Source organism: Accipiter gentilis, chromosome 7, assembly GCF_929443795.1.
Source record: "Accipiter gentilis chromosome 7, bAccGen1.1, whole genome shotgun sequence".
In the NCBI taxonomy this organism is placed as follows: Eukaryota; Metazoa; Chordata; class Aves; order Accipitriformes; family Accipitridae; genus Astur; species Astur gentilis.
This window is the reverse complement of record NC_064886.1, coordinates 33,185,593-33,207,006: the sequence shown is the minus strand read 5'-3', so window position 1 is coordinate 33,207,006 and position 21,414 is coordinate 33,185,593. Positions and strand designations below refer to the sequence as shown.

Below are 21,414 nucleotides of genomic sequence, written 5' to 3'. Positions count from 1 at the left end.
AGTACTACAGTCAGCAGTTGGTGTTCAAGAGGTTTGTGGCAGAGAGAACAGAGGTACGACAGGTCAAGATGAGGGACCAATAATGAGAAAATAGAGAAGAAATTGCACTCGTTTTGAGAGACCACTAGAAATTCCTTCTCTTTCAGGAGCAAAGAATTAACTTTTCAATGTAAAGTTGTACATTCTTAGATGCATTAGAGTACTGCCTGCCTTTGCTGTCCACATGTCTTTCCCCTCATCCCCAATCTACTGGCCAATTTCATTCAAATGTGGCCAATACTGCCAGTTTTAATCTGTAAGCTCTTTTGCATCTAAGTATACAAAAATAAATTGCAAAAGCACTGAAGGGACTGGTTAATTCTCTGCTTTCCACAACACTGATGATTCATTATTTCTATAGTTTCAGCTGAGTGGCTGCTTTCAAAATTGGTGTGCAGTTGGACTAAATAATAAACATATTAAAGTACAGATTGTTTAGTGACATGGAAACAAGCACTTAATAAACCTGGACACAGAAATTAGTACTTAATGTAATTATTTAACAGTTCTCTGCATTAGGGTTCAGCTCCTTTAGAAATGTTAGTAATACTTTAAAATATACACAGTTGTGTTCATTGTACAATGAAGATGTCAATTGAATAGACTTTTTATAAAGCACGTATGTAGTCAAAGGAGAATTTCAGTGCATATAAGAGCAAACAGTGACAAAACCTCAGTGCACAGGGGCATTATTATGAGCTGGAGTAACTGCACTGGCATTTGTCTAGGCTCTAAACAAGCCTTCATTACAGCCTTAGTCAAAGAGAAAGCGACTGTAAGTAAATCAAGAGATCTTGTGCTTTTTCATACTTCTTGCGTGCCCCTCCTTTAAAAGGACACCACTATTTCAGCCCACAGTTTTTTAGTTTTCTTATTGATGAGGTCTTTGTGGATCTTCACAGTTTAAAGTTAGTAGCGCAGGACGATGGTGTGCATATGAATGAAAGTTATGAAAAGCTTAATGGAAGTTAAATACTTTAAAGGAAAGTATTTTATGTTTCTTGCATTACTCATTTATGCATCTCTTATTTTACATCTCTATGACACACTGAATACCATATACAAACAAAGGTAGATTCAGAGGCATATATTTGCAGGAACTGAACTTTTGCCAGAATTTCTCATTTTCGTATTTATAGTGGTATAGCTGGTAGCAGAAGTTGGTCTCAACTTTAGCAGAAAATTTAACTCCATCCAGCTGGACCCTGTGCACCTTGGCAAAGATCCCTGCATAATCAGTTAATTGGTTCTTGGAAGTGTTTTTTAAGCAAACCCCTTTTTTTTAAACAGAAATTGTTAATTTCAAAATAGCCTTCATTAAAAAAATTACATACCTTTGTTGAGGCAACCTCTGTGAAATATGTAAAACATGTTAAGGATATAAGTACAAAATGTTGAAAAGGAAAGAGCTCGTGAGTCAAATAGAAATAGAAATGCTAACCTGGTGTCTGCTGATGAACTATTTCTTCTGGATCCTGCAGGTGAATGAAGACGACGAGCCCAGCTGCTCCAAACAGCAAGATGAAGGAGAACATACATGTCAGCCTCATAATTATTGTTCTCAGATCAATCCAGTTCTGACCCAGGAAAAGAACTGCACGCAATCTCCAGGACACTCTTCACTCATAGTCTCGTCCTCTCATCTGGAAGTCTGGCGTAAGACGTCTACAAGAGGTAAAAAAACAAACCCCTAAAACTTAACGTATGGAACATTTATTTTTTCAATGCAGATTAGTAGCTTTAAGTCCTTGTTCAGACAAAACAACTGATTTCTCTAGTATTTCTTTGGTACAGTTAATCGCAATCATCCAGTCAATTTCTGCCCCACTGGTTCATCTTTAATTATATGTCACTGTTCTTAACATGTTGAAAAGATAATGTAGAATATCGTTGTCCTGGTTTCAGCTGGGATAGAGTTAACTGTCTTCCTAGTAGCTGGTACAGTGCTATGTTTTGAGTTCAGTATGCAACGAATGTTGATAACACTGATGTTTTCAGCTGTTGCTCAGTAGTGTTTAGCCTAAAGTCAAGGATTTTTCAGCTTCTCATGCCCAGCCAGCGAGAAAGCTGGAGGAGCACAAGAAGTTGGGACGGGACAGAGCCAGGGCAGCTGACCCAAACTGGCCAACGGTGTATTCCATACCATGGGACGTCCCATTTAGTATAGGAACTGGGAAGTGGGGGCAGGGAATCGCCGCTCGCTCGGGGACCGGTGGGGTGTCGGTCGGCGAGTGGTGAGCAATTGCCCTGCGCATCATTTGTACGTTCCAATCCTTCTATTACTACTGTTGTCATTTTATTAGTGTTATCATTATCATTATTAGTTTCTTCTTTTCTGTTCTATTAAACCGTTCTTATCTCAACCAACAAGTTTTACTTCTTTTTTCACAATTTTCTCCCCCATCCCACTGGATGAGGGGGAGTGAGTGAGCGGCTGCGTGGTGCTTAGTTGCTGGCTGGGGTTAAACCACAACAACTGTTAAAAAGCACAGTTTGGGTAAACCGTCCATGCCATGGCTGCAATTTGCACAGAAACCCCTCTTAATAGTTTGCTTGCTCCAAGTGAAGTATGTGTCACTTTTTGTTTTTCACTGGTTAAACAATATGAAAACCATAAGGTGAGATAATGTGGGGGAAACGATCACAAGAGCTCGCCTTGCATGTCAAACATGGGAAGAAGGATGAACAACTGGCAGCTGCCTGCTTCACCCTTGATACAAACAGTCGAACTAAAACGCTGCTCCACAGGTCACCATGCCGCCCGTTGAAAAAGTTCTGCAGGCATATTGATTTCCAAGGGAAATACTGGCCAGAGTGCTTGGACCTCCTTTTTCTGGCTTGCAGAAAACACGAGAAAAGAGCTGGGCAGCAAGTGGGCTGTGTCTGCAGAAGTGACGGGCATGGCTGCCTCTCCTCCCCTGGGAACTCCTGGTAAGTTCCTGCTCCCGGTTCTGCAAATTCTCACTGCCCGCTCTAACACTTGCCGTTACCAGCAGCAGCCCTAGTCCCAGATGGGCACGTTGTGTGTCATTCTAAACCCCTCGCTGAGCACAGCCCTAAGGCAAATACTTCACTTTAAGCCCATGAATAGTCCCACTGGAACCGATGTCGGTTCTGGTAAGATACTAAGAAAGAACGGGAACCAGAGAGGAAAACCATTAGCGGTGCCACATGGCTTTATTAATTAAAATAAATGCTTTTGCCACACAACTATGCTGGTCCTGTGTTTGTCAGTAACACAAAGGAAGGTGCATTAGAGCACAGGCAGCGGAACTGGTTCCCGAAAGCATAACCGGCTTTCTTATCAGAAAATTACTGAACACAAGGGCTCAGGCTGGAGATCAGCAACAGGTCGCAGGATTGGCCATCACTTTGCTTTTCTCATATTTGTAATTGTAAATGTGACCTGGTCTAAAGGAAGGTTTTTGAAGGTGGTCGTTGTTTACAAAGGAGGTTCTAAGTACAGAAAGACTGTGTAATATTGGTTTGCAGGGAGGATGTGTTGTAGAAAGATGATGATTCAAAATAGTTATGCCAAGAAAAGTCTTTAAAGATTTGTTTTCAATGTGCCTGGAATATTTGGTGTCACGGGCAACTTGTTTGCTTTTCATGGTTTCCATAGCAGGTTTTTTTTATTTTCTGCAGTGTACTGGTATTCTAAATTTCTAAAATACACCAAAGAACACTGGTTTTGCAGTCCTGATGAAGTAATTTCTGTGACTCTGGTTGATAAGGTTATTTAATGGGAACTATGTTTATTCAGCATGTAAAGCAGCCGGAGCTCCAGGCCAGGAACATTGGTGGATTCTTGTATCTTGAATGCAGAGTGCTAAGTTCTCTCTCTATATAGGTGAATTCAGCTTTATTTTTTTGTTAAAATTATGGCAGACATTAACTGTGTATTTTTATTAGTTTTTCACCTTAAACCTTTCCCACGCCTTTAAAAGTAAAACTAAAAGAAAATGTTGCTAAGTTTTTCAGCACTAGCAAAGCCAAATCCTTATGGATCCTTGTGCAGAACCATCTGTGCCTGTTTTGTGCATATGTATGTAGTATGGATGGACTTCTTGCACATGTATTTATTATATATATATATTTTTTTAAAGGGTCAAATACTAACTCTAAAGCCCTAGGGGAGTCAGATTAGGGAAGGAGGATTAGCCTTCAAAGCAACAGTGTTACAGTTCCAAACGCTGCTGTTATAAGCAAACAATTAGGGAACATGAACCACCTTCTCTCTGGTTCACTACAGAATTTGTTTGCACTACATAGTCAGTGGTTTGGATAAACAGGTACTTCAAATCAAACCCACCTGCGGCAAGGCTGGTACAGCACCAAAATCGCACCACCATTTTGTAAAACCGTCCAGTCAGTCAGAGCTTTCTAAGAAGCTCTTGTATTTGATCACCTAATATAAACACTTCCCTTTTTGTAACCTATTTACGCTCTCTGCGTGCCCATGGGGAGGAGGACACTACCACCCCAGTTTCACAGGACAGGCGTGAGCCACGTGTCCTGCCCAGGGTTATACGGAAAGGCTGTGACGCAGCAGAGAGCCGAAGGGTCTCCCGGCCCCTCGGCTGGCGTCGGTGGCACTGCCTTTCTCTGCTGGGAATGGCCCGGCAGCTGGTGGGATAGAGGGCTGGCAAGAAACGCATGATCATAATTTGAGAGAGAGCAGCTTAAAAACTTCCACTCCCGAATAACAGGGGGTTTATATTTGCTTAATGCTGAGTTTTAAGGTCATTTTTGGAATGAATTATGCCCTTAAGCAAATATGGGTTTCTAAAACAATTATTATCAGCTTAAAACGCTAAACCGTTTTCCCTGGGTTTGATTTGTTGAAATGTTTTTGTTTGAAGTAGAGGCAGCATCAAGAAAGAAGATTCCCTAGCCAGTTTTTAATTAGTGCGAGAAATGCTACAGCAGCAGTTTTTAGCAGTTGTGATGTTTACATTATTCCACACCCTATAGGACAACCGTGTTCAGGATCACATAACTTTTTAGATTATACATTACAGTGTCTTTGGGACACCTCAAGACGTTAAGAGCAATGAAAGGTAGATGAAAGCATGTATTCAAAGAAGAAAAGGCTGCATGTACTTGCATTAACGCTAAAGAAAGGCTGCTGCTTGTTGCCCGTTGCCGTTACACATCTTCGCAAGCGGTGAATGCAGAGGGAGTCCAAGAAGGAAAGAGAACCTCTTTCCTCTCAACAAAATTATCACCTCTCAGCAAAACACAACCTTCAGATACCTTTAAATTATGGGTCTAGGCTTTCCCCCTCCCTATTCGCCTGTAATTATTTTTTCAATCAGTTGACTTTAATTAACGTGGACTAGGAGAGCAAAGCTGGTGAATGGGAATGGCTGCTTTATACTTGCTGAGCATGTGTTTCCTGAGCCCTCCCAGGCTGGTCGCCGAGTTCCAGGAGCAGAGGAACTCTGAAAGCAGTTAGCACTGACTGATAAACGTGAATGAAATATCCTCATTAAGGAAACATTTGAAAATATCGTTTGCACGCAAATCACGTCATTTTGAAGATGGATGAGATGAAAAACCTATAAAAAACTTCAGCAGAGCTTCAGCTAACAGTTTCTTCAGGCAATACTTCCTCAGGCTTTTGAGGGAGAGGGATGCTGTAAGTGGGAGCTTTGGATCGATCCATGCAGAGCCCCAGCGTCTGGGAGGCAGAATTTGGACGAATCCATAGCCTTCAACTTACACTTTGGTTTTGCAGTCACATACTTTAACTGTGCTCCTTGCTTGGGCAAGAACATATTTTTATAATTCTTATTAGTATTACTGAGAGTGCAAGCAGGTAAGGTTGCAAGCAGCTTCCAATCTAAACTCCATTTTCAGCTGCCCTGAACTTATTAAACAGATGGAGAGCGGTTCACTAGAATGTGCAATAATGAATTGAAACATCTAACTTTTAATTTATTCTCCCTTTACACATTTCCGTGGTGGATAAAACTCCTAGGTATCAATATATGTTTTTCTAAGCTTTCCCATTACCATGGTATGTGAATGCTCTGCCCTTGAAAGCAGCAGAAGTATGTGTATACGTGGATAATAATTAGCACTCAGATAGCACTTTCCAGTTCAAAGACATTCATTAATCACCATAGTACTCCTATGAATTGTGAGGTGAGGAAGTATTAGCATCGGGTAGGAGAATAGGTGTTGCATCATTAAAGCAAGCCTTTTAAGGAAAAAGGTGTACAGTTTTAGGTAAAAACCTTCTAAATATGTTTGTGGAAAACATTTGAATATTATAGCGAAATTTTCAGGCACCAAATCTTTTATTTACAAGCACAGAAGCAGGACTAATCCCCCCCTGCTCCCAAGCAGTACTGAAAGACACTGCAAACCAGTATGATGGGAGAGATTTATTTAAACCTTTTGACAAGAGTAGCACCGAAGTAGTGCTTTGTAGGTCTGCTTTTTTGCAATCACCGCCTGGAAGCCTAATGGCCAAACATTTTTACTGTGAGCAATTTGACATTATGATGATGGATCAGTCCAAGAGAGACAGAGAGACAGTTTTCTACCAACGTCTCTGTTGTTTGATTCCTCATCTGAGATGGGTCAGCTAGGCTGCACTCAGGGTTGTGTCTGATAGCACGTGGCTGTTTGTTCATTCATGAGTTTTGCGGACATGATGTTCTCTCCCTTGTCTGTGTGAAGAATGGCATTGATAAGATAATAATCTAAGGGCATGACATAATTCTTTGGTAGAAACTCAGGGGACTGCCTTTGGTCCACCTAGAACTGGATCTTTCCCTAATAGTAGCCACGCTGATGCTTCAAAGGAAAGTTAAAAAAAAAAAAAACCACCTTGCAGAGCAAAGCGGTAGGATAACTTGCCCGCAAGAAAAGGTCTGTCGATCTTTAGTTTAGGTCCCCTTCTTTTTATGTGGGTAGCGTATCTGAGACTGGCTGTCTTGGGAAACTCAATGTCAGGGTATGCAGCTTTCACAGCACTACCAACAGTTGCTTTCCAAGAGCTTGGTCACTCGCAGGGAACAGGAGGGATGGGGGGGGGGCACAAGATAGCGACAGCCCCTCCTTTCTCTCTGTTGGCTGCTCACAGGAGCCCTGCAGAACCCAAGCTACCTGACCCTCCGTGCAGTCGGGTGCCGGTGTGCTTTCACTCCCCTGCATAGCTGGTGACCAGCCCAGCTAAATTAGCCTGAAGACGAAAGGAGCTGTACCAAGATGAGAACAGAAGAGGCTCTCTTCCTGTGTGGAACCAGGGGAAGGGAAGGACCAAGGTGGGCCAGAGACCCCGTAAGGCTCCTGCCCACTGCAGGGCACCCTTATACTCTCACTGCTTAGGGCTTCACTGCAAGGTGCCGATGCAGCTCCCAGTGAATCAAGGAACGCAAACTAATGCCAGCGTCAGGTTTACATTACCATACACATCAGCGAGTCAACAAAACGCCCAAGTTCTTTGCAAACATCTGCCGACCGCTAAATTGGACAATTACAAATCACCTGTGAATGAATGTAAATGCCTAGTTCACATGTACACGGTAAACTTCATTTCTCATCCTGCGCGAGCTTTAGTTGATATTCCTTTAGCTGAGAGCAGGCTGCCGGTTCAGAGCAGAGTCACAGCCTACTGTTTATTCAAAGGAGGGCAGCAGTATGCAGGTATCTTTGCCTTTTGAAAGCAGGGATTGATGCGTTTCCACCAGGTGCTTTGTGTGCTGTTGAATAACCAGGTACTAAGCAGCAGAGATTAGCTTGGGCACGGGCTCCCGCTGCTGTGGTTGTACCAGTCTTGGGAGGCAAACTGGGATGTCTCCACGGTGCTCTGGAGCTCTCTGTGGAGGGACGGGTCCGTGCAGCGCTGTCTGGGCTCTCTGCACGGAGAAATGTGGCACTGCACAGGCACAGCCTCAGCGGTGTCTTTTTATCTTTGATAAACTGTCCCCAGTTAACGGCATGCATTGACTGGTAGTATTGCCAGTTCAGAGAGAGATGTTTATAAATGCAGAAATATTTTTATAAGTCAATCTTTACCTGACAGAAATAAAAACTACACATTAAATTTCAGCACTCCCGTAGCTGATCTGGGGAAGTTTAACTGGGAGCTGTTGGCAGCTGGGAGCTGTGATGGGTTTTTATCTTCTACTGGGTTTTGTTTTGTGCGTTCTGAAAGGGTGCCGTAATGGAGCACTTACTTTATGTGTTATTAAGATAATTTTAACTTAGATTGTGTAATATAGTTATAGACTGGGATAGTGACAGTGGGCAATTAGCTGAATAGAAAAAAGGAATACTATTACTACAAGAATATAAGGAAAAGATTTGCTATTATTACTGAAACGATCACTTCTAGAGACATTAGCTGTGTTTCTATGAGTTGTGTGAACAACGGCTGCTTCTCATCTCTGAAGCTGAGCCAAGTATGCATTTCCTTGCTTCAAAGCACTTACAAAGACAAAAGGCCTTCAAACACAGGGCACTAAGTTTTCCCATCACTCAAGTGTCCACTCTGCTTTATCCCTGACTTCTAGATCAGGCTTATCACGACATTGACAGAAGAAAAAAGGATTTATAAACATTATTCATATTCACCAGTAAACTAACTTTTTATAGCAGTTTTACAAATGCAGGCACTGTACTAGAAGTGGAGATATTAAAAGTCATATTATTCAGTAGCTGTCAGCACTTCTTCTTGGAAATAGGAAATGCAAATGAATCCCAAGTATTATGCCCCAAATCTTCTAGCTTCCTTAGCATAGAAAGAAGTAGGAAACTACTAATCCTGTGGCTGCTTCCATTCACCAAATGTTCATCTTTGGGTGCTGGATTTTCTGTCTCTATATTCTTGCTCATTTATCAATAGAACAAAAACTTTGATTTTCCCTGACATGTGGAAAGGACAAATTTGTTTCCAGCTGGTATTTCAAATCAAAACATTTTGTCAGGCTTACTTCAACTTCATAGGTACTTACGTTCTTCTTTGTGTAGTAACAAAAAATAAGTATTCTAAAGAAGGGTGATATAAGAAATTTTAAGTTGAATCTGTTCAAAACGCCCTGCCCCTGAAATCTCCCCAAAATTCTTTCCTGAAAAGATCTGGATTCATATTTTTCCTTCATACAGGGAAAGGAATTAAACCTGCTTCAATGAAATCTCCGGTGAAGTTAAAGGTTCCTCTGACTCTGGCAAATCCTTGGAAATCAGAAGTGAAATACTGGAGTGGAGAGAGGTGGCTCAGCCTTCCCGCCTCTCTGAAATACCAGCCAATGTCCGAAGGATTTTGGTGACCCCCTCGCCCCCAGGTAGCTCCAACGGGTATGTCCTGAGCCGCCTGTCAGCGCTGCCAGATGCACAGACCAGTTTAGCAGTTTGAATTCAAAAAGAGAAAGCCTACCTGCCTCGTGTGAGTTTTACGCAGCACTACACTGAGCTCTCAGTTTTCCTAAGAACCACTTGCAGAGGCAGGAATTGGCGCTCGGGGAAATCAGACCTACTGACCTGCCCGATGAGCTGGCACCTCTTCTTCCGTGCAGCTTAATTAGTCTCTTCTGTGTCCCAGCGATCCTGAATGAACACGCTGAGCTGACCACCTCTGTTACGTGCCACCCAGCGCACCCCAACAGCGTTGTTGGAAATTGGGCAGAACCTGTTGCCTTTTAACAGCTCTGTTCTCCAGTCGCTGATGTCATTATGCGTCTTGGCTTTTAGAATCTTCCAATTATGCAAAATGGGGATTTCTCGACATGATGAGAATCCTGAAAATAACAGGATCCTCTTTTGCTCACATATACGTGAATCAATATACCGCAAAGAGTGGGGAAAACGGAGTTTAGAGGCTTTCTCTTATTCTGGTGGAAACTTGTTTTCTCAGGTATCAGTGGGTCCAGTTCTACTCTGTTATGTATATCAGTTTTGTCCTTTGGACCTGCACACTGCTAGAAGGTGTATTGGCCCATGTAACGTGCCAAAACCTGAATTTTGGCATAACTGCAAAAAGCTATGATATTGTTTTATGTGGCTGAAATCACAGTGATAATGTATGACCCCTTTTTCCCATTCCAAAACCCCCAGCAAAGACGCTAAAGCTGCTCCTCTCTCATTTCCATCACATGTTGCAATAGGAAGTGGGCATTTCTGGTTTCCACTTTCATCTACAATTTAAGACCAAAAGGGACAGCACTCAGTAAACAACCAAAATAATCCTTTCAAAGTCATGAAGATTTCTTTCCTATCTTTTCTGGGTGCAAATTGTAGCAGGAGTCATGTGTTACTAATCTCCTCAGGACTGCAGCAGGTCCTTAGCAAGTTAATACACGCACCTCGCCAAGATCCTCGAGGGGTTATAATAGTATTCCTAAGCTAAAATATAATCTCTAAAGCAGTTTGCATTTGAAATGAAAAAAGTTTTCTTTACGTTGTTTCAAATTAATATCTCAGAGGAGCTGTACAGTGACAGTGTAACTAGTGAGTGTCAGTAATGAACTTGTCCAGCTTTCTTCCACGCCAGAGTGAAAGGCACACGATTTGCACGGCAGATCTCGCACGTAGGCAGCCCAGCCCTCCCAGGCTCTGCCTGACAGCAGGATTTATAGGGATATTGTCCCACCTACAATATTTCATATAGAAAACTATGCTGAAAGCAATGAACTCTCTTATAAAATACAGCAGAATGGTTCCTAGTTTTTCAGGCGCCCACTTGGTTCTAGTCAGAGCTCCGTTTGAAATGCTTCTCTCTCCCTCCAGTTGCCTCAATCTCTCTTCCATTTAAAGCAACTATCACGTTTTCAAAGGGTTTTTTAGATGACTGCACTATCGTACGACAGTGGTGGTTGCACATCCCTGAAATACTCTTCTTCTGTTGTCCTAAAGGTGCTTCATTTGTCTCTTCTATAGGTCACCTGGCTATTCTGCATAAAAACGCCTTCTTTCAGAAGATACAATGCACTTGGAGTAAGCTGGACTTCCAAAGGTACCAAACAAGTAATTACCCCAGACATATTCCCTCCTTTATGTCGGTATGAAGCAAATATACATTGGAGTTTGCTTTTATAAATAAATTTTTCTGCGCAGTTTTAGATGTGTTGTTGTAAGGAGAAAAAGATGACAGAACTCCAAGATTTTATGCACTGCTTTTATATATATGATTTAAAAAAAATATATATATACAAAAACTTAAACAATATGTTCCTAGCCATTGGGTAAAAGTTTTATTCACATGCCAAACTTCTGGACATAATGAGATTTTAAGTGGTTTTTATAACAACAATTTTGAGTGGCTTTATGTATATTTATGTGTGGGGCCCTGTCCTCCAACATTACAGCTTAACTTTGTGCCATATGTAACAGGGTTCATGTAATACAGTGTGGAGATTCATGATTCTTCAATGTTATTTCCTTTTCCTAAAAGACAAAGTCTGGGAGTCATAAGCAAGAAAGAAAACCAGGAAAACTGTGAAATGGTCCCTGTAAGCTAGGAATTAAAAACCTTTGTCACAAGTGAGAGTGGTTTTAATTCTGCACTTGCGGAAGCAAAACAGCAAAATTTCTGCAAAAGCAGAAAGAAGACAAACCCCTGGCTCACACTGTGTCTAGTTCATTGTGATGCTACTATGGTTACTTCAGGAAGAAGGAAATAGCCCTCGTAACCTTGAGATGGAACATTTTGCTGTGGCAGTGGAGAGGGTTCCTTTATTGACTCAAGCAACTTTCGTAATGGTGTACATCTGACTGTTTTTACCTAATACTGGCTCTTAATCCTTCTAGCCATGATGACTAATTTGTTTCTTATTGAAATTTTACAAATGCTTTCTCCCTAATGAAAGATCACCATCTGTTTAGTCAAGGTACTTTTTCACTTAGACTGTGCCCATATGTCAGAGCTAAGTTACTTTCTCTTGTTCTTGATTTGGGCAGTTGAAACACAGCAGATAATTGAAAGGAGATATTCTCTAAGTAGGTCTAGCTGGAAACCTAATTTTTTTTCTTCTCTAAATTGCCTCTTGCATTTTCTTTCCAGATGAAAATTTTCCCCCAGAATATATTGCAAAGCAAACCGAAACAAGTATTTGCGTTTTATTTTGAGGTGCAATTTCTAAACAAAAGGAAATAGAATTTTTATTTTTAATTCGGTTATCACGTTACTGCAGCATATAAAGGGAAGCTGCGCTGAGTGCTGAAGGATTAGCTGGCTGGGTGTGCAGAGGTGTAGCTGTGACATGCTGCCGTCTGGGTGGGCTGGCAGCTCTGAGGCAGGGACTGAGCCCCTCCAGCTCACCTGCCATGTGGGACCGGAGGGAAGATCCTCTGCAAGCTGAGAGATCTCCTCGGTGTGTGTTAGGGAAGAGAAATACCTGGGTGCTTTGCCATCACTTAAAGAGGAGTCAAATGGTTCTGCGTAGTGGTGAGGGAGGGAGAATACATGTGGAAGGTGGTGGAGTCGCAGAGAGAGGCAGAGCTGTGACGTGGTCAGGAGCTTCCCTGGGGAAGCAAGCCGAGCGTTTGGGGCAGATGGTGCCTGTTCAAAGGCAGCATGAGGGTATGTCTACTGGTATTATACTGGAGCATTGCTTACATAGGGTGGTCAGCATTTGCTCTATCTTTGCACTCCTTGGCTTCCGCAAGTTTTGCATTTTGGCAAGGTCAGCTTTGGGGAAGGGGTGCGAGACCACCTGCAGATTGAGCGCGGTCGTACTTTGAAAGACAGGAGTGCATAGCTGCCAACAGAGCCATGGAGGAGACAGACATAGTCTGTGTTCAGAAATGTGGCTGTTTCGTTAGGTGGTGGTTGCAGTACCTCTATGACTGGGTGAGAACGGAGGCGCAAGGTTGTCTGGCAAAGGACTGTAGGTCCCCGTTCACACAGGGGAGCAGAGACACCGGTATGATGGTCATTGTATAAGGAACTGCGACACGTATGTGTGATGCGCTTCTGGTTCTTCCTTATCTATTTGCTACTATGCACCAGAATTTCAGACACTCCAAATTTCAGAGCAGTCAGAGGAAACACACGGATTTCAGAGCAACTACTCATCCTTTTAAACAGAAGGCAATTTTCAATATTGAGCTGTAATGAGAATCCCGAATAGGCATGAACTCTCTTTAAAAATCAGTTCTGCAATGCTGGTACAGCGGGAGAATATTACTATTTGGTTTGCCATTATTCAATTATTTTTAAGCACCTTTTGTCAGATTTGTAACAAGAACAGATAAGGCAACTAGCTGCTAGGCATACTCGTGGGCTGTAAATATCGGAGATCATTAAATGTCACTGGGAAAGTTCCTGTTGTTACATTGATACTCTATAGGAATGGATATACTCTATTGACTCGATGCAGTTGACATCAGACTCGGTTTGTAACTCCATCCCTTCTCAGCTTGTGCATTCAGTGAGGGGAAGGTAGATGCAGCCTCAAAACTTCTGTCGTTTCCTCCCTCTTTTTGCTGTAAATGTGGACAGGCATAATGATGCCTGCTCCAGGAGGTGGAACAATTGTCAAAGTATTTGTAACATAGAGGAATCCTCCTGGGGAAGAAAAAGGGTATTCTGATATTCCTCTCCCCAGCACCAGTGCTCTGGCTCTACTGTTGAGACACTTAGCGGCATGTTGGTACTGGTAAATTAGCCTCAGACAACTGAACAGCAAAGATAATATAAAACAGGGATCTTTTCCTGTTTTGTGTGTTTAGCCCTGTACCACACAGGGTTATCCAAATGCCAGGGGCTGGCTCTCGGGGCTGGTGTTATCATCGCGTCCCTGTGCCTGCGCCGTCTCTCCTGTGGGCGAACACTGAGCAAGTTCTGGCTGAGGGCTCAGGGGTTGTTACCGCAAACACTATTTGCATTCCTTACTGCAATTGAGGCATTCACATTCAGAGAACCTGACTGAAGCTCAGACAAATTACTGTTAGTTTTCTGAAGTCACTCACATTTAATGGCTCTGTAAAAGGTACCAAAAGAATTGGGTTGTGACTGTAGATACTGCGTTGTGTGTCACAAGCAGTGAAGGAAGGCTGAGACTTAATAGGTGCAAAGATGACTTGCCTGAATAAGACTTGGTAAGACGAATTTCAAACACATTCTGCACACACAGAAGTATCAGTATTTGTCCTGGCACCAATAAAACCCACCAAAGTTTGTCTTGGTTTTTTGTTGGTTTGGTTTTATGGTTCACATAAATGTAATTATCTGTGCCTCACAATCTTCAGTGTTTCCCCTTGCAACACTTTTCTGAAGGAAAGAACTAATTGCATTGATTTTGTATTTTTTTTAACATACAGAGGCACTGTTGCACAGGGAGGAGTTATGTGATTTGCATGAAGTTTTTCAGGGTATTTCTTATGAAAGCAATAGCTGATGCTGGTTTTCTCATGCCACAGGTGAAGACTAATCATGAATTCATTACTGATATATGAAATTAAACTACTATTTTTATACACTTTTTCTTTCAAATGCTTGATCAAGTATTTGTCTTTTAAATACAAAACCCATATGGACTAAAATGTGTATCTGAGGGGGGCATTTCCTACTAGTAATATGACTAGGGTAGTGTCACTATGGATATACTCTCAATTCCACAAAGCATGAAGAGCCTTGGTTAAAAAAACCCAAATACTGTTATAGTGCAAAAGGTGACCAGTGAAAAGTCAAGGCTAGAGTCGAGGACTGGAGGTACTGCCGTATGCTGTAGGTCTTGTTCCACACCTGCAACTCACTGAGCGCTGCAGCTCTCATAGCAATTAAGGGACATCTAATTCTTTTCCTTTCTGCGCAGTGTTTGCCAGAGATATGGTTCAAGTTAGTCTGACTGCTTAGCTTTCGAATTTTTTTGGCTACATCACTGTAATATCCCTTTTGGACTTTAATTTTCCAATGACGGCACATTGCTAAATAGTTTTCTTGCTCCGTCGTACCAGTTTGTACTCCATGACTTCACTGCAGTTGCCTAGAGAAACCAAACAAGGTGCAGTCCTGCAGCTCTGGTGCCAGAGCTCCTTGGGCTGGGTGAGTTTATTATCCTAGATTCACAGTTTGATAGGAAAAAATTAAATATCTGCACTTTCAGATCTAGGGTTTCCTTAAGCTTCCATTAAACTTAGGTGGCAGCAGCTAACGGTTACAAACAGATCATGGAAAACAGTGGCAGAGGGGCTGAGCTTTTCTGGTTTGCCCACAGTGTTAGTTATCCCCAGGATAAACTACATCAACTGTACTTAAACCAGTGCTAAAAGATGCTTCACTAACCTGCCCACAGAAATAGCCAGGCACAGAGGTTCCACAGCCTCCTAGGCCTTTATAAAGAAATGATAATTTTTATAATACTTTCTGCTTCTATCACTCTGTAATTATTTCCACAATAAAGAAACCGGCTGCGCCTGAGCCGGGACTCCTGAAGAGGACGCAGAGCCAAGCAGGCCGCTAGCTTGCCATCAACACACCGATGACAATGGTTTCTTTCAAACCAGGACAACACAGACAAAGTCTTAACTCCTGGTTCCATCAAATTCAGTGTTTGTATCAGTGTCCACACATCCAGAAAACCACCTTAGACCCAGTCTGGTGCTTGACAGCTTCTTAAATCTTTTTCTTTCACAAAAATTTCCTGAAGAACCACAGGTCTGTCCATTTAAAAACTGATTGTGCTCCCTTAGCCCCAACTCTGGCACTGGGAAAATCCTCTGAAGCTTAATTCTGATTATTTGCATTTCCTCCGTTATCCACCAGTGCTTCATGGTTTCACTTTCTATCCTTTCAAGAAGCATTTCACAGATACAGTATTCTCCAGTGGAGCAGACGGGAACATTTACGTTTGCAGCTCAGAGGCTCTCCTTTGCTCCAGTTCCTGAGAATTAACATTGCCTCATCCCTCTGTGCACTTTCCACGGTGAGCCGTCCCACCACTGAAAGAAATTGCTAAGCCCACAGTGCGTAAATATTGGTATTAAGCTATCCAAATTTAAAATCAAGACCTTAAAAATAAAATGATTACTGACCTTTTAGCTCATTTATAATTAAAACCCATTCTAATGTTGTGCATATAAATAATAGATAGCTGTTTTCACAGATCAATGCCTTGTCCTGCTTTATAAGAAACATTTTTAAGTGAAATTACTGTGCCTTTAAGTTTAATAGGAAAATTTGATGTGTTAGCAACTCTGGGTTGATCTCTGTACATTTTTCAATTGTAAATTGCACTTTAAAAATGCAAACAATTATTAATATTGATTTGGGCTAAAACAATATTGAATTTCAATATATTTCTGGCTCTTTTATGAATTACCCTGCACAGCCAGTGTGATTATGATGAAAGAGTATTTGCACGCTCAATTTCTTTTCAGTGAGAAACCTTGAAGTGTGCTAGTTGTATTCAGGCTGATAATGATAAACCCACGCATTCAAGGAAAATAAGACTACCTTAAAAATCTCAACTGAAGCATATTAAATTAATACTTCATCCTATACGTGCAGTTCTTATATCATGCTAGTTGAACTTTGGTTATTAACAAATAGTGAGAATTTAGTTAGAATGCAGCTCACCGCCTGAGCCCTCCGTTTTGGTTGTGCATCGCATGCAATTATAAAATGATGTCAATCCATCACTGCAATTTCCTGCGACTAAGCAAAGAGACTAATATATTCATGTCCTAGGATGCTGTTAAGATGCCAATTTATTTAAGTGCCATTAAAACCATGTTTCTGTGCTGGGGCTGGAACAAACATTTCATAGCTCTGTTGGTAGAGGGGTTTGAGTTTTTCTTCTGATCTCAACTATAAGGCCAGTTTACTAATTGCTTACTCAGATACCCCAGCATGTCCCTAGAGGCCTCATCTCAGGGACAGCCCTTCCCCCTGCGATGCAGCAGCAGCCGTGGCCAGCAAGGTCACTCCAGCCGAGTGCCCTCATTACAACACACGGGAGCGGGTGGCAAGGGGGTCTCCCGAGAGCCCTGCGATACATGGACAGAATTGTCTGGAAATCAGAAACCCTTTCCCCTGGGGAAAAGAGGTGTATTGAATCAGGACAAAATGTCAAAGTGAGATTTTTGTAGAAATGGATTTTCAGAAAAATTTAATTTATTGGGCCCTTAAGTGGCATTTTCATTGGGCTTGGCTGCTAACTGCTCGGACAGCTGTGCAGAAAACTTGTGAACTGCCAAGGGTTTTCTAGGCACACGGAGGGCTCTAATTCTCCCCACTTCATCCTCTTCCTCTCCCTTCGCAGCCATCCACGTGCCAGGAGGCACCTGGGGACTGTTAACCTCCAGCAGCCTGCCTGGAAAGCAGCTGTTAAACGCACTTTTTGCTGAAAGTGGAACTGAGGAGCGTGTAGCAGGCAGTAGCCAGGCGAGCCTTCATTTTGAGTCTCCCAGGGAAAAACGTATTTTTCCAAACTTTCTTTTTCCACATAGAAAACTTTGGTTCTGTGAAAAGAGCATTTTCTTACTGAAAATCCTTCTGCTGGAGAACTCCCCAAACAGCTCTTTTTCTGGAACTTACTCCCACATAGACTGAAAATAACCCAAACTTGGTGACTTTCCAGTCATGTTACAAAAGCTAATGTTTTGCTAGAGTCCCTGGAGACGGCCGAGGTGTGCTACTTACATTAAGAAACGGGTAGTAGCCAGCTAGTAAGCATATGCAGGACTGGTTTGAATGCTGCTGGCCCTTAATTCAATCATATGTATTGAATGATTAAGAATATTAAGGCACTTAACCTTGAATAGTGTTGTAATTATTTTGATTATGAACTACAATCCACAAAGCATTTATAACATTTACTATTTTTAAACCTAATTATTTTGGAGAGCGTCATTCAAGAATTTTGAACTCTTGAAATCAGTAAAACAGAAAAATGAAATGACGCGTGATTTTTCTTCACCTGGCACAGGTGCTCTCTAGCATGATTTCTCGCTTCTATGGATAGAGTAGTAGGTAGGTAACAGCAAGTGCCCTTGTGTTCCTTCATTTCACAGGTAATCTCGTTTCACTGTTTTGTGCTCAGATGCCCATAAAAGTATAGTCACCTCTGTTATTTCACATTGTAATAGCATTGTGGTTTTGATTAGAGCAAGTCAATTTTCTTTGACAAAATGGCTTTTAAACAAAATGATACCTTTCAGAAAATGTATTCTTTGGTCATAATTTTGTGATGCAAGAGGTGCTTTCCTTGACAAAGTTAAGTTCTGTGTCCTATATTGCCAAAACTAATACTGTGAGTATTACTATAACTTTATAATACATACATGTTGCATGATGTATAGTATATCGAGACAAAATACTCTTATGGACGCCAGCCTCCCGGCAAAAAACTGGAGCTGTATCAGTTTGATATCGTAAATGCAAGCCATAGCACTTCTCAGCAGAGAGAAGTCCGGTTTTTAAGAAGGAAGGATGTTCTTCCTCTTAACTTTTCCTTAGGTTTATCCAGATCCTGCCCAGTGACTGCACAGTCTTTAGCTCGATTAATTTTGGATACACAAGAGATTTTGTGCCATCCAATCTCGACAACCGTGGCCAACAGAGCTAATTCTGCATTGCCTGAGAAGAGGCGCGAGGTCACGGCTACTGGCGATTCCGCACCGAGTGTCTGTCTGAACAGGAGGGAGCCCCTCCGCTGTCAGGTGGTGGGGCTCTGCTACACCCCAAGGATTTCCTCCTAATAGCGATACAGCCTAGCTTTACTGGATACATGTAATACATGTAAAAGACATGTATTTCTCATGGAATTCCTTTCACCATCCTGGCTTTAGGTAATGAATTTTAGCATTCTTGGTGTCTCCCAGGGGATGTTTCCTGACATGCTAAGGTGGTATCAAAATTCTTGCCTAAGATCACTGAAAGCAACTTCTGGCTCCTTAGCGCCTTTCTTTCCAGACTCATTCTAGCAATATGGAAATATCCAGAGCCCGAAATCTACCCTTTAGTAATTACTGTATGTTCTGCTGCCTCATCAGATGACAGCTCATGGTTGTGTGACTCCAATAGAGGAAAAACAGCGTAGGATTTGAGGAAAATATATTTTGTTAAAGTCAAATCAGGCTGCAATTTATTTCTATCCCACTTGCAATTAGCAGTGCGTGGGCTGATCGCTAGCAATAAGCTGTGGTTAGACCTGAAACGTAGCTGTGCTGCTCTGGGTGTCACACGTTGCTGTAAAAGTTTAATCTAACAAACTAGAGAAGCCATTAGAGGAACTCCTGTGGTTCCAGATAGCAAAGTTTCAGCTCTGCAGCCCTCTTCAGGGCTAACAATGACTGGAGTTTATGTACATTCACCATGGTGAAAATTAAAGCTCTGCCCGTATACTAACTTGTTGCGTGTGCCTAAGAGTGGCCGGACTACAGTGTTAGATCCCCAAAATACACAGGTGTAACACAGGGGTTAAGTGCACCATTTTAGACTTCATTCTGGACTTTCCCCGCTTCCAGCCAGCCCACTCTATTACCTTTTTAAAAATTGTTACAATTTTTGATTGTTTGTTTTTACAGATGAATTTTGCATCCCTTTTCAGTAGCATCATGACTGTATTATTAAATGTTGCATTGCAACACAGGGAGGATTTGAGACCTCCTTAAACTATTAGCTCTGGTTTAAACACGCTTCCAGCACACACTATGTGAAGAAAGCACTAAAGAGCTTCTTTCCCACGGAATTATACTGTAACTGCAATATCATAATTGTGTGCAAAATATTATTAGAGATCAGTAAGGGAGGATGAATTGAGAGCATCAAGACCAACATAAGTAAACTGCATCTAATGGCTAATGGCTGCCACGTATTTGTGTTTGAGAGACCTCCTGAAACAAACAAAAAAGCTATGTTGCCTTGAACCGTTAGTGGTAGCTTCTTTGCTGCCTCCGTTTATCTTTTTCTCCTTCTTGCCTCACCCTTTTTTCCCCATTCTGCCTATGTATAATGAGCAACCTCCTGTTAAAGTGTTTTAATGTCAAAGATGTTAAAGTGATAACCCAGGGGACCTGGGAGACAGTGCAGACAAACAGCAGCAGTAGGCTGAGAGCGGCAACTGTGTGGTGGAGGAATTTTTGAGCTAAGTGTACGCGGGCTATTTCTAAACTGTTATGAAAAGTATCTAAAAAAAGCACCCTTATTGTTGTGGACTTATTTACCTGTAGAGGGATTCAGGCACTCTTAAGAAAAAAATTAGGAGTCTGTCAATCAGGAAAATAAACAAACCCCCAAACCAAAGACCTGTCTGAAGTGGTGAAATGGTTGAGCCATTCAGCACTAAAGGTCAGCAGCATCACCTGACCCTCACCCTTGCAGCCCTTCCCAATTTAGCTGCAGGAAAAGGTGAAGTTGGGCAAGAAGATCCCTTATTGTTAAATGTGGCTTGTATTAATACGCTTGACTGACTGCCTGCCACTGACCAAAACAGTAAGTCCTAATGATCAACGCTATCTCTTCCCTTCACACTGAAAACCACTATAAAACTCAAACAATCTTATCAGAGAAGAAATACAGAAGACTGCAAATGAGATGCTGAAGCGTAGGGTAGCACAGAGTGTTTAAGTAGAGCGTGATCCTCTCTGAACTGGCTTCTTGTTGCTTGGCTGAGATGCCCGAGAGTAACTGGAGACTGCATCTTGCAGAACGAGAGAGGAAAAGGATAAGCAACTGTTTCCCTCCTGCCTTGTGCTCCTGACTGTGGATTTGCTGCCCTTCAAAATGTTATGACTAATGCATAAAGCGTTGCTCCTCTCCAGACACTCAACTTTTCACTAGCTTGAGACTTAAAAAAAAAGTCATGAATCTGTCTTTGGCTGTCGGTCTCCAGGCGTGTAACCTTTACTGTATGCCATGCTGGCATTCGTTGTCTAGTCTGCGCTGTGTTTATCAGCCTCGCTTACTTGCTGTGAGTATTGCAGTCTCTTAGATCCTTCTGTATTTGCTCTCTGCCACCCTCCCCCATAACTACAAGACTGAAAGGGAACAGGATCTCTTGGAGAAACAGCCCAAAAGGGCCTAGGCAATATTTTGTGCTGAATTTCTCTCCTTGGACCTTTATATATCATTGGTGTATCTTTCAAGACACCTCTGGGGTTTTGAAACTAATTTTCCATCATCATTAGCGAGAAACTTATCCTTGTGCTTCCTTTCATTAATGTCTAATACAGGAATGAGAAGAAGTGCTGTATATGCACACTCTTTTTAACTTGATGATGCCATATGTAAATAATTAAACAAGGCACAGAAGCAATGGTTAAAAATTCTGCAAAACTTCCTCATTAAACTAAGCAATTATCTGCAAGAAGAGAGACATCTGAACCCTCTCCTTCCACACCCATGATAAAATCTCCACATCTTGCAGATGTTTAATTTTTGCCTAGGAGGAGAAAAATCACATTTAATTACCATCAAGG

At 41.9% G+C, this 21,414-nt stretch overlaps 2 protein-coding genes across 3 annotated transcripts in view; both read right to left on the bottom strand.

Moving 5' to 3' along the window:
* The window catches only part of KCTD15 (potassium channel tetramerization domain containing 15), a 231,646-nt gene extending 230,108 nt beyond the window's left edge, over positions 1–1,538 (bottom strand). Inside the window, exon 1 of the mRNA XM_049806881.1 lies at positions 1,481–1,538. The gene's annotated coding sequence lies outside the window, so the exon portion shown is untranslated. The remainder of the gene's footprint in view (positions 1–1,480) is intronic.
* Positions 1–21,414, bottom strand: part of CHST8 (carbohydrate sulfotransferase 8) — a 193,124-nt gene that overhangs the window by 145,885 nt on the left and 25,825 nt on the right. Inside the window, exon 2 of one of the 2 annotated variants that reach the window (XM_049806877.1) lies at positions 1,481–1,704. In XM_049806877.1, the coding sequence (XP_049662834.1) occupies positions 1,481–1,589 (109 nt within the window). In that variant the 5' untranslated portion in view covers positions 1,590–1,704. Of the gene's footprint in view, positions 1–1,480; positions 1,705–21,414 lie in introns of those variants that run through there. The other variant, XM_049806878.1, reaches the window with a different exon arrangement.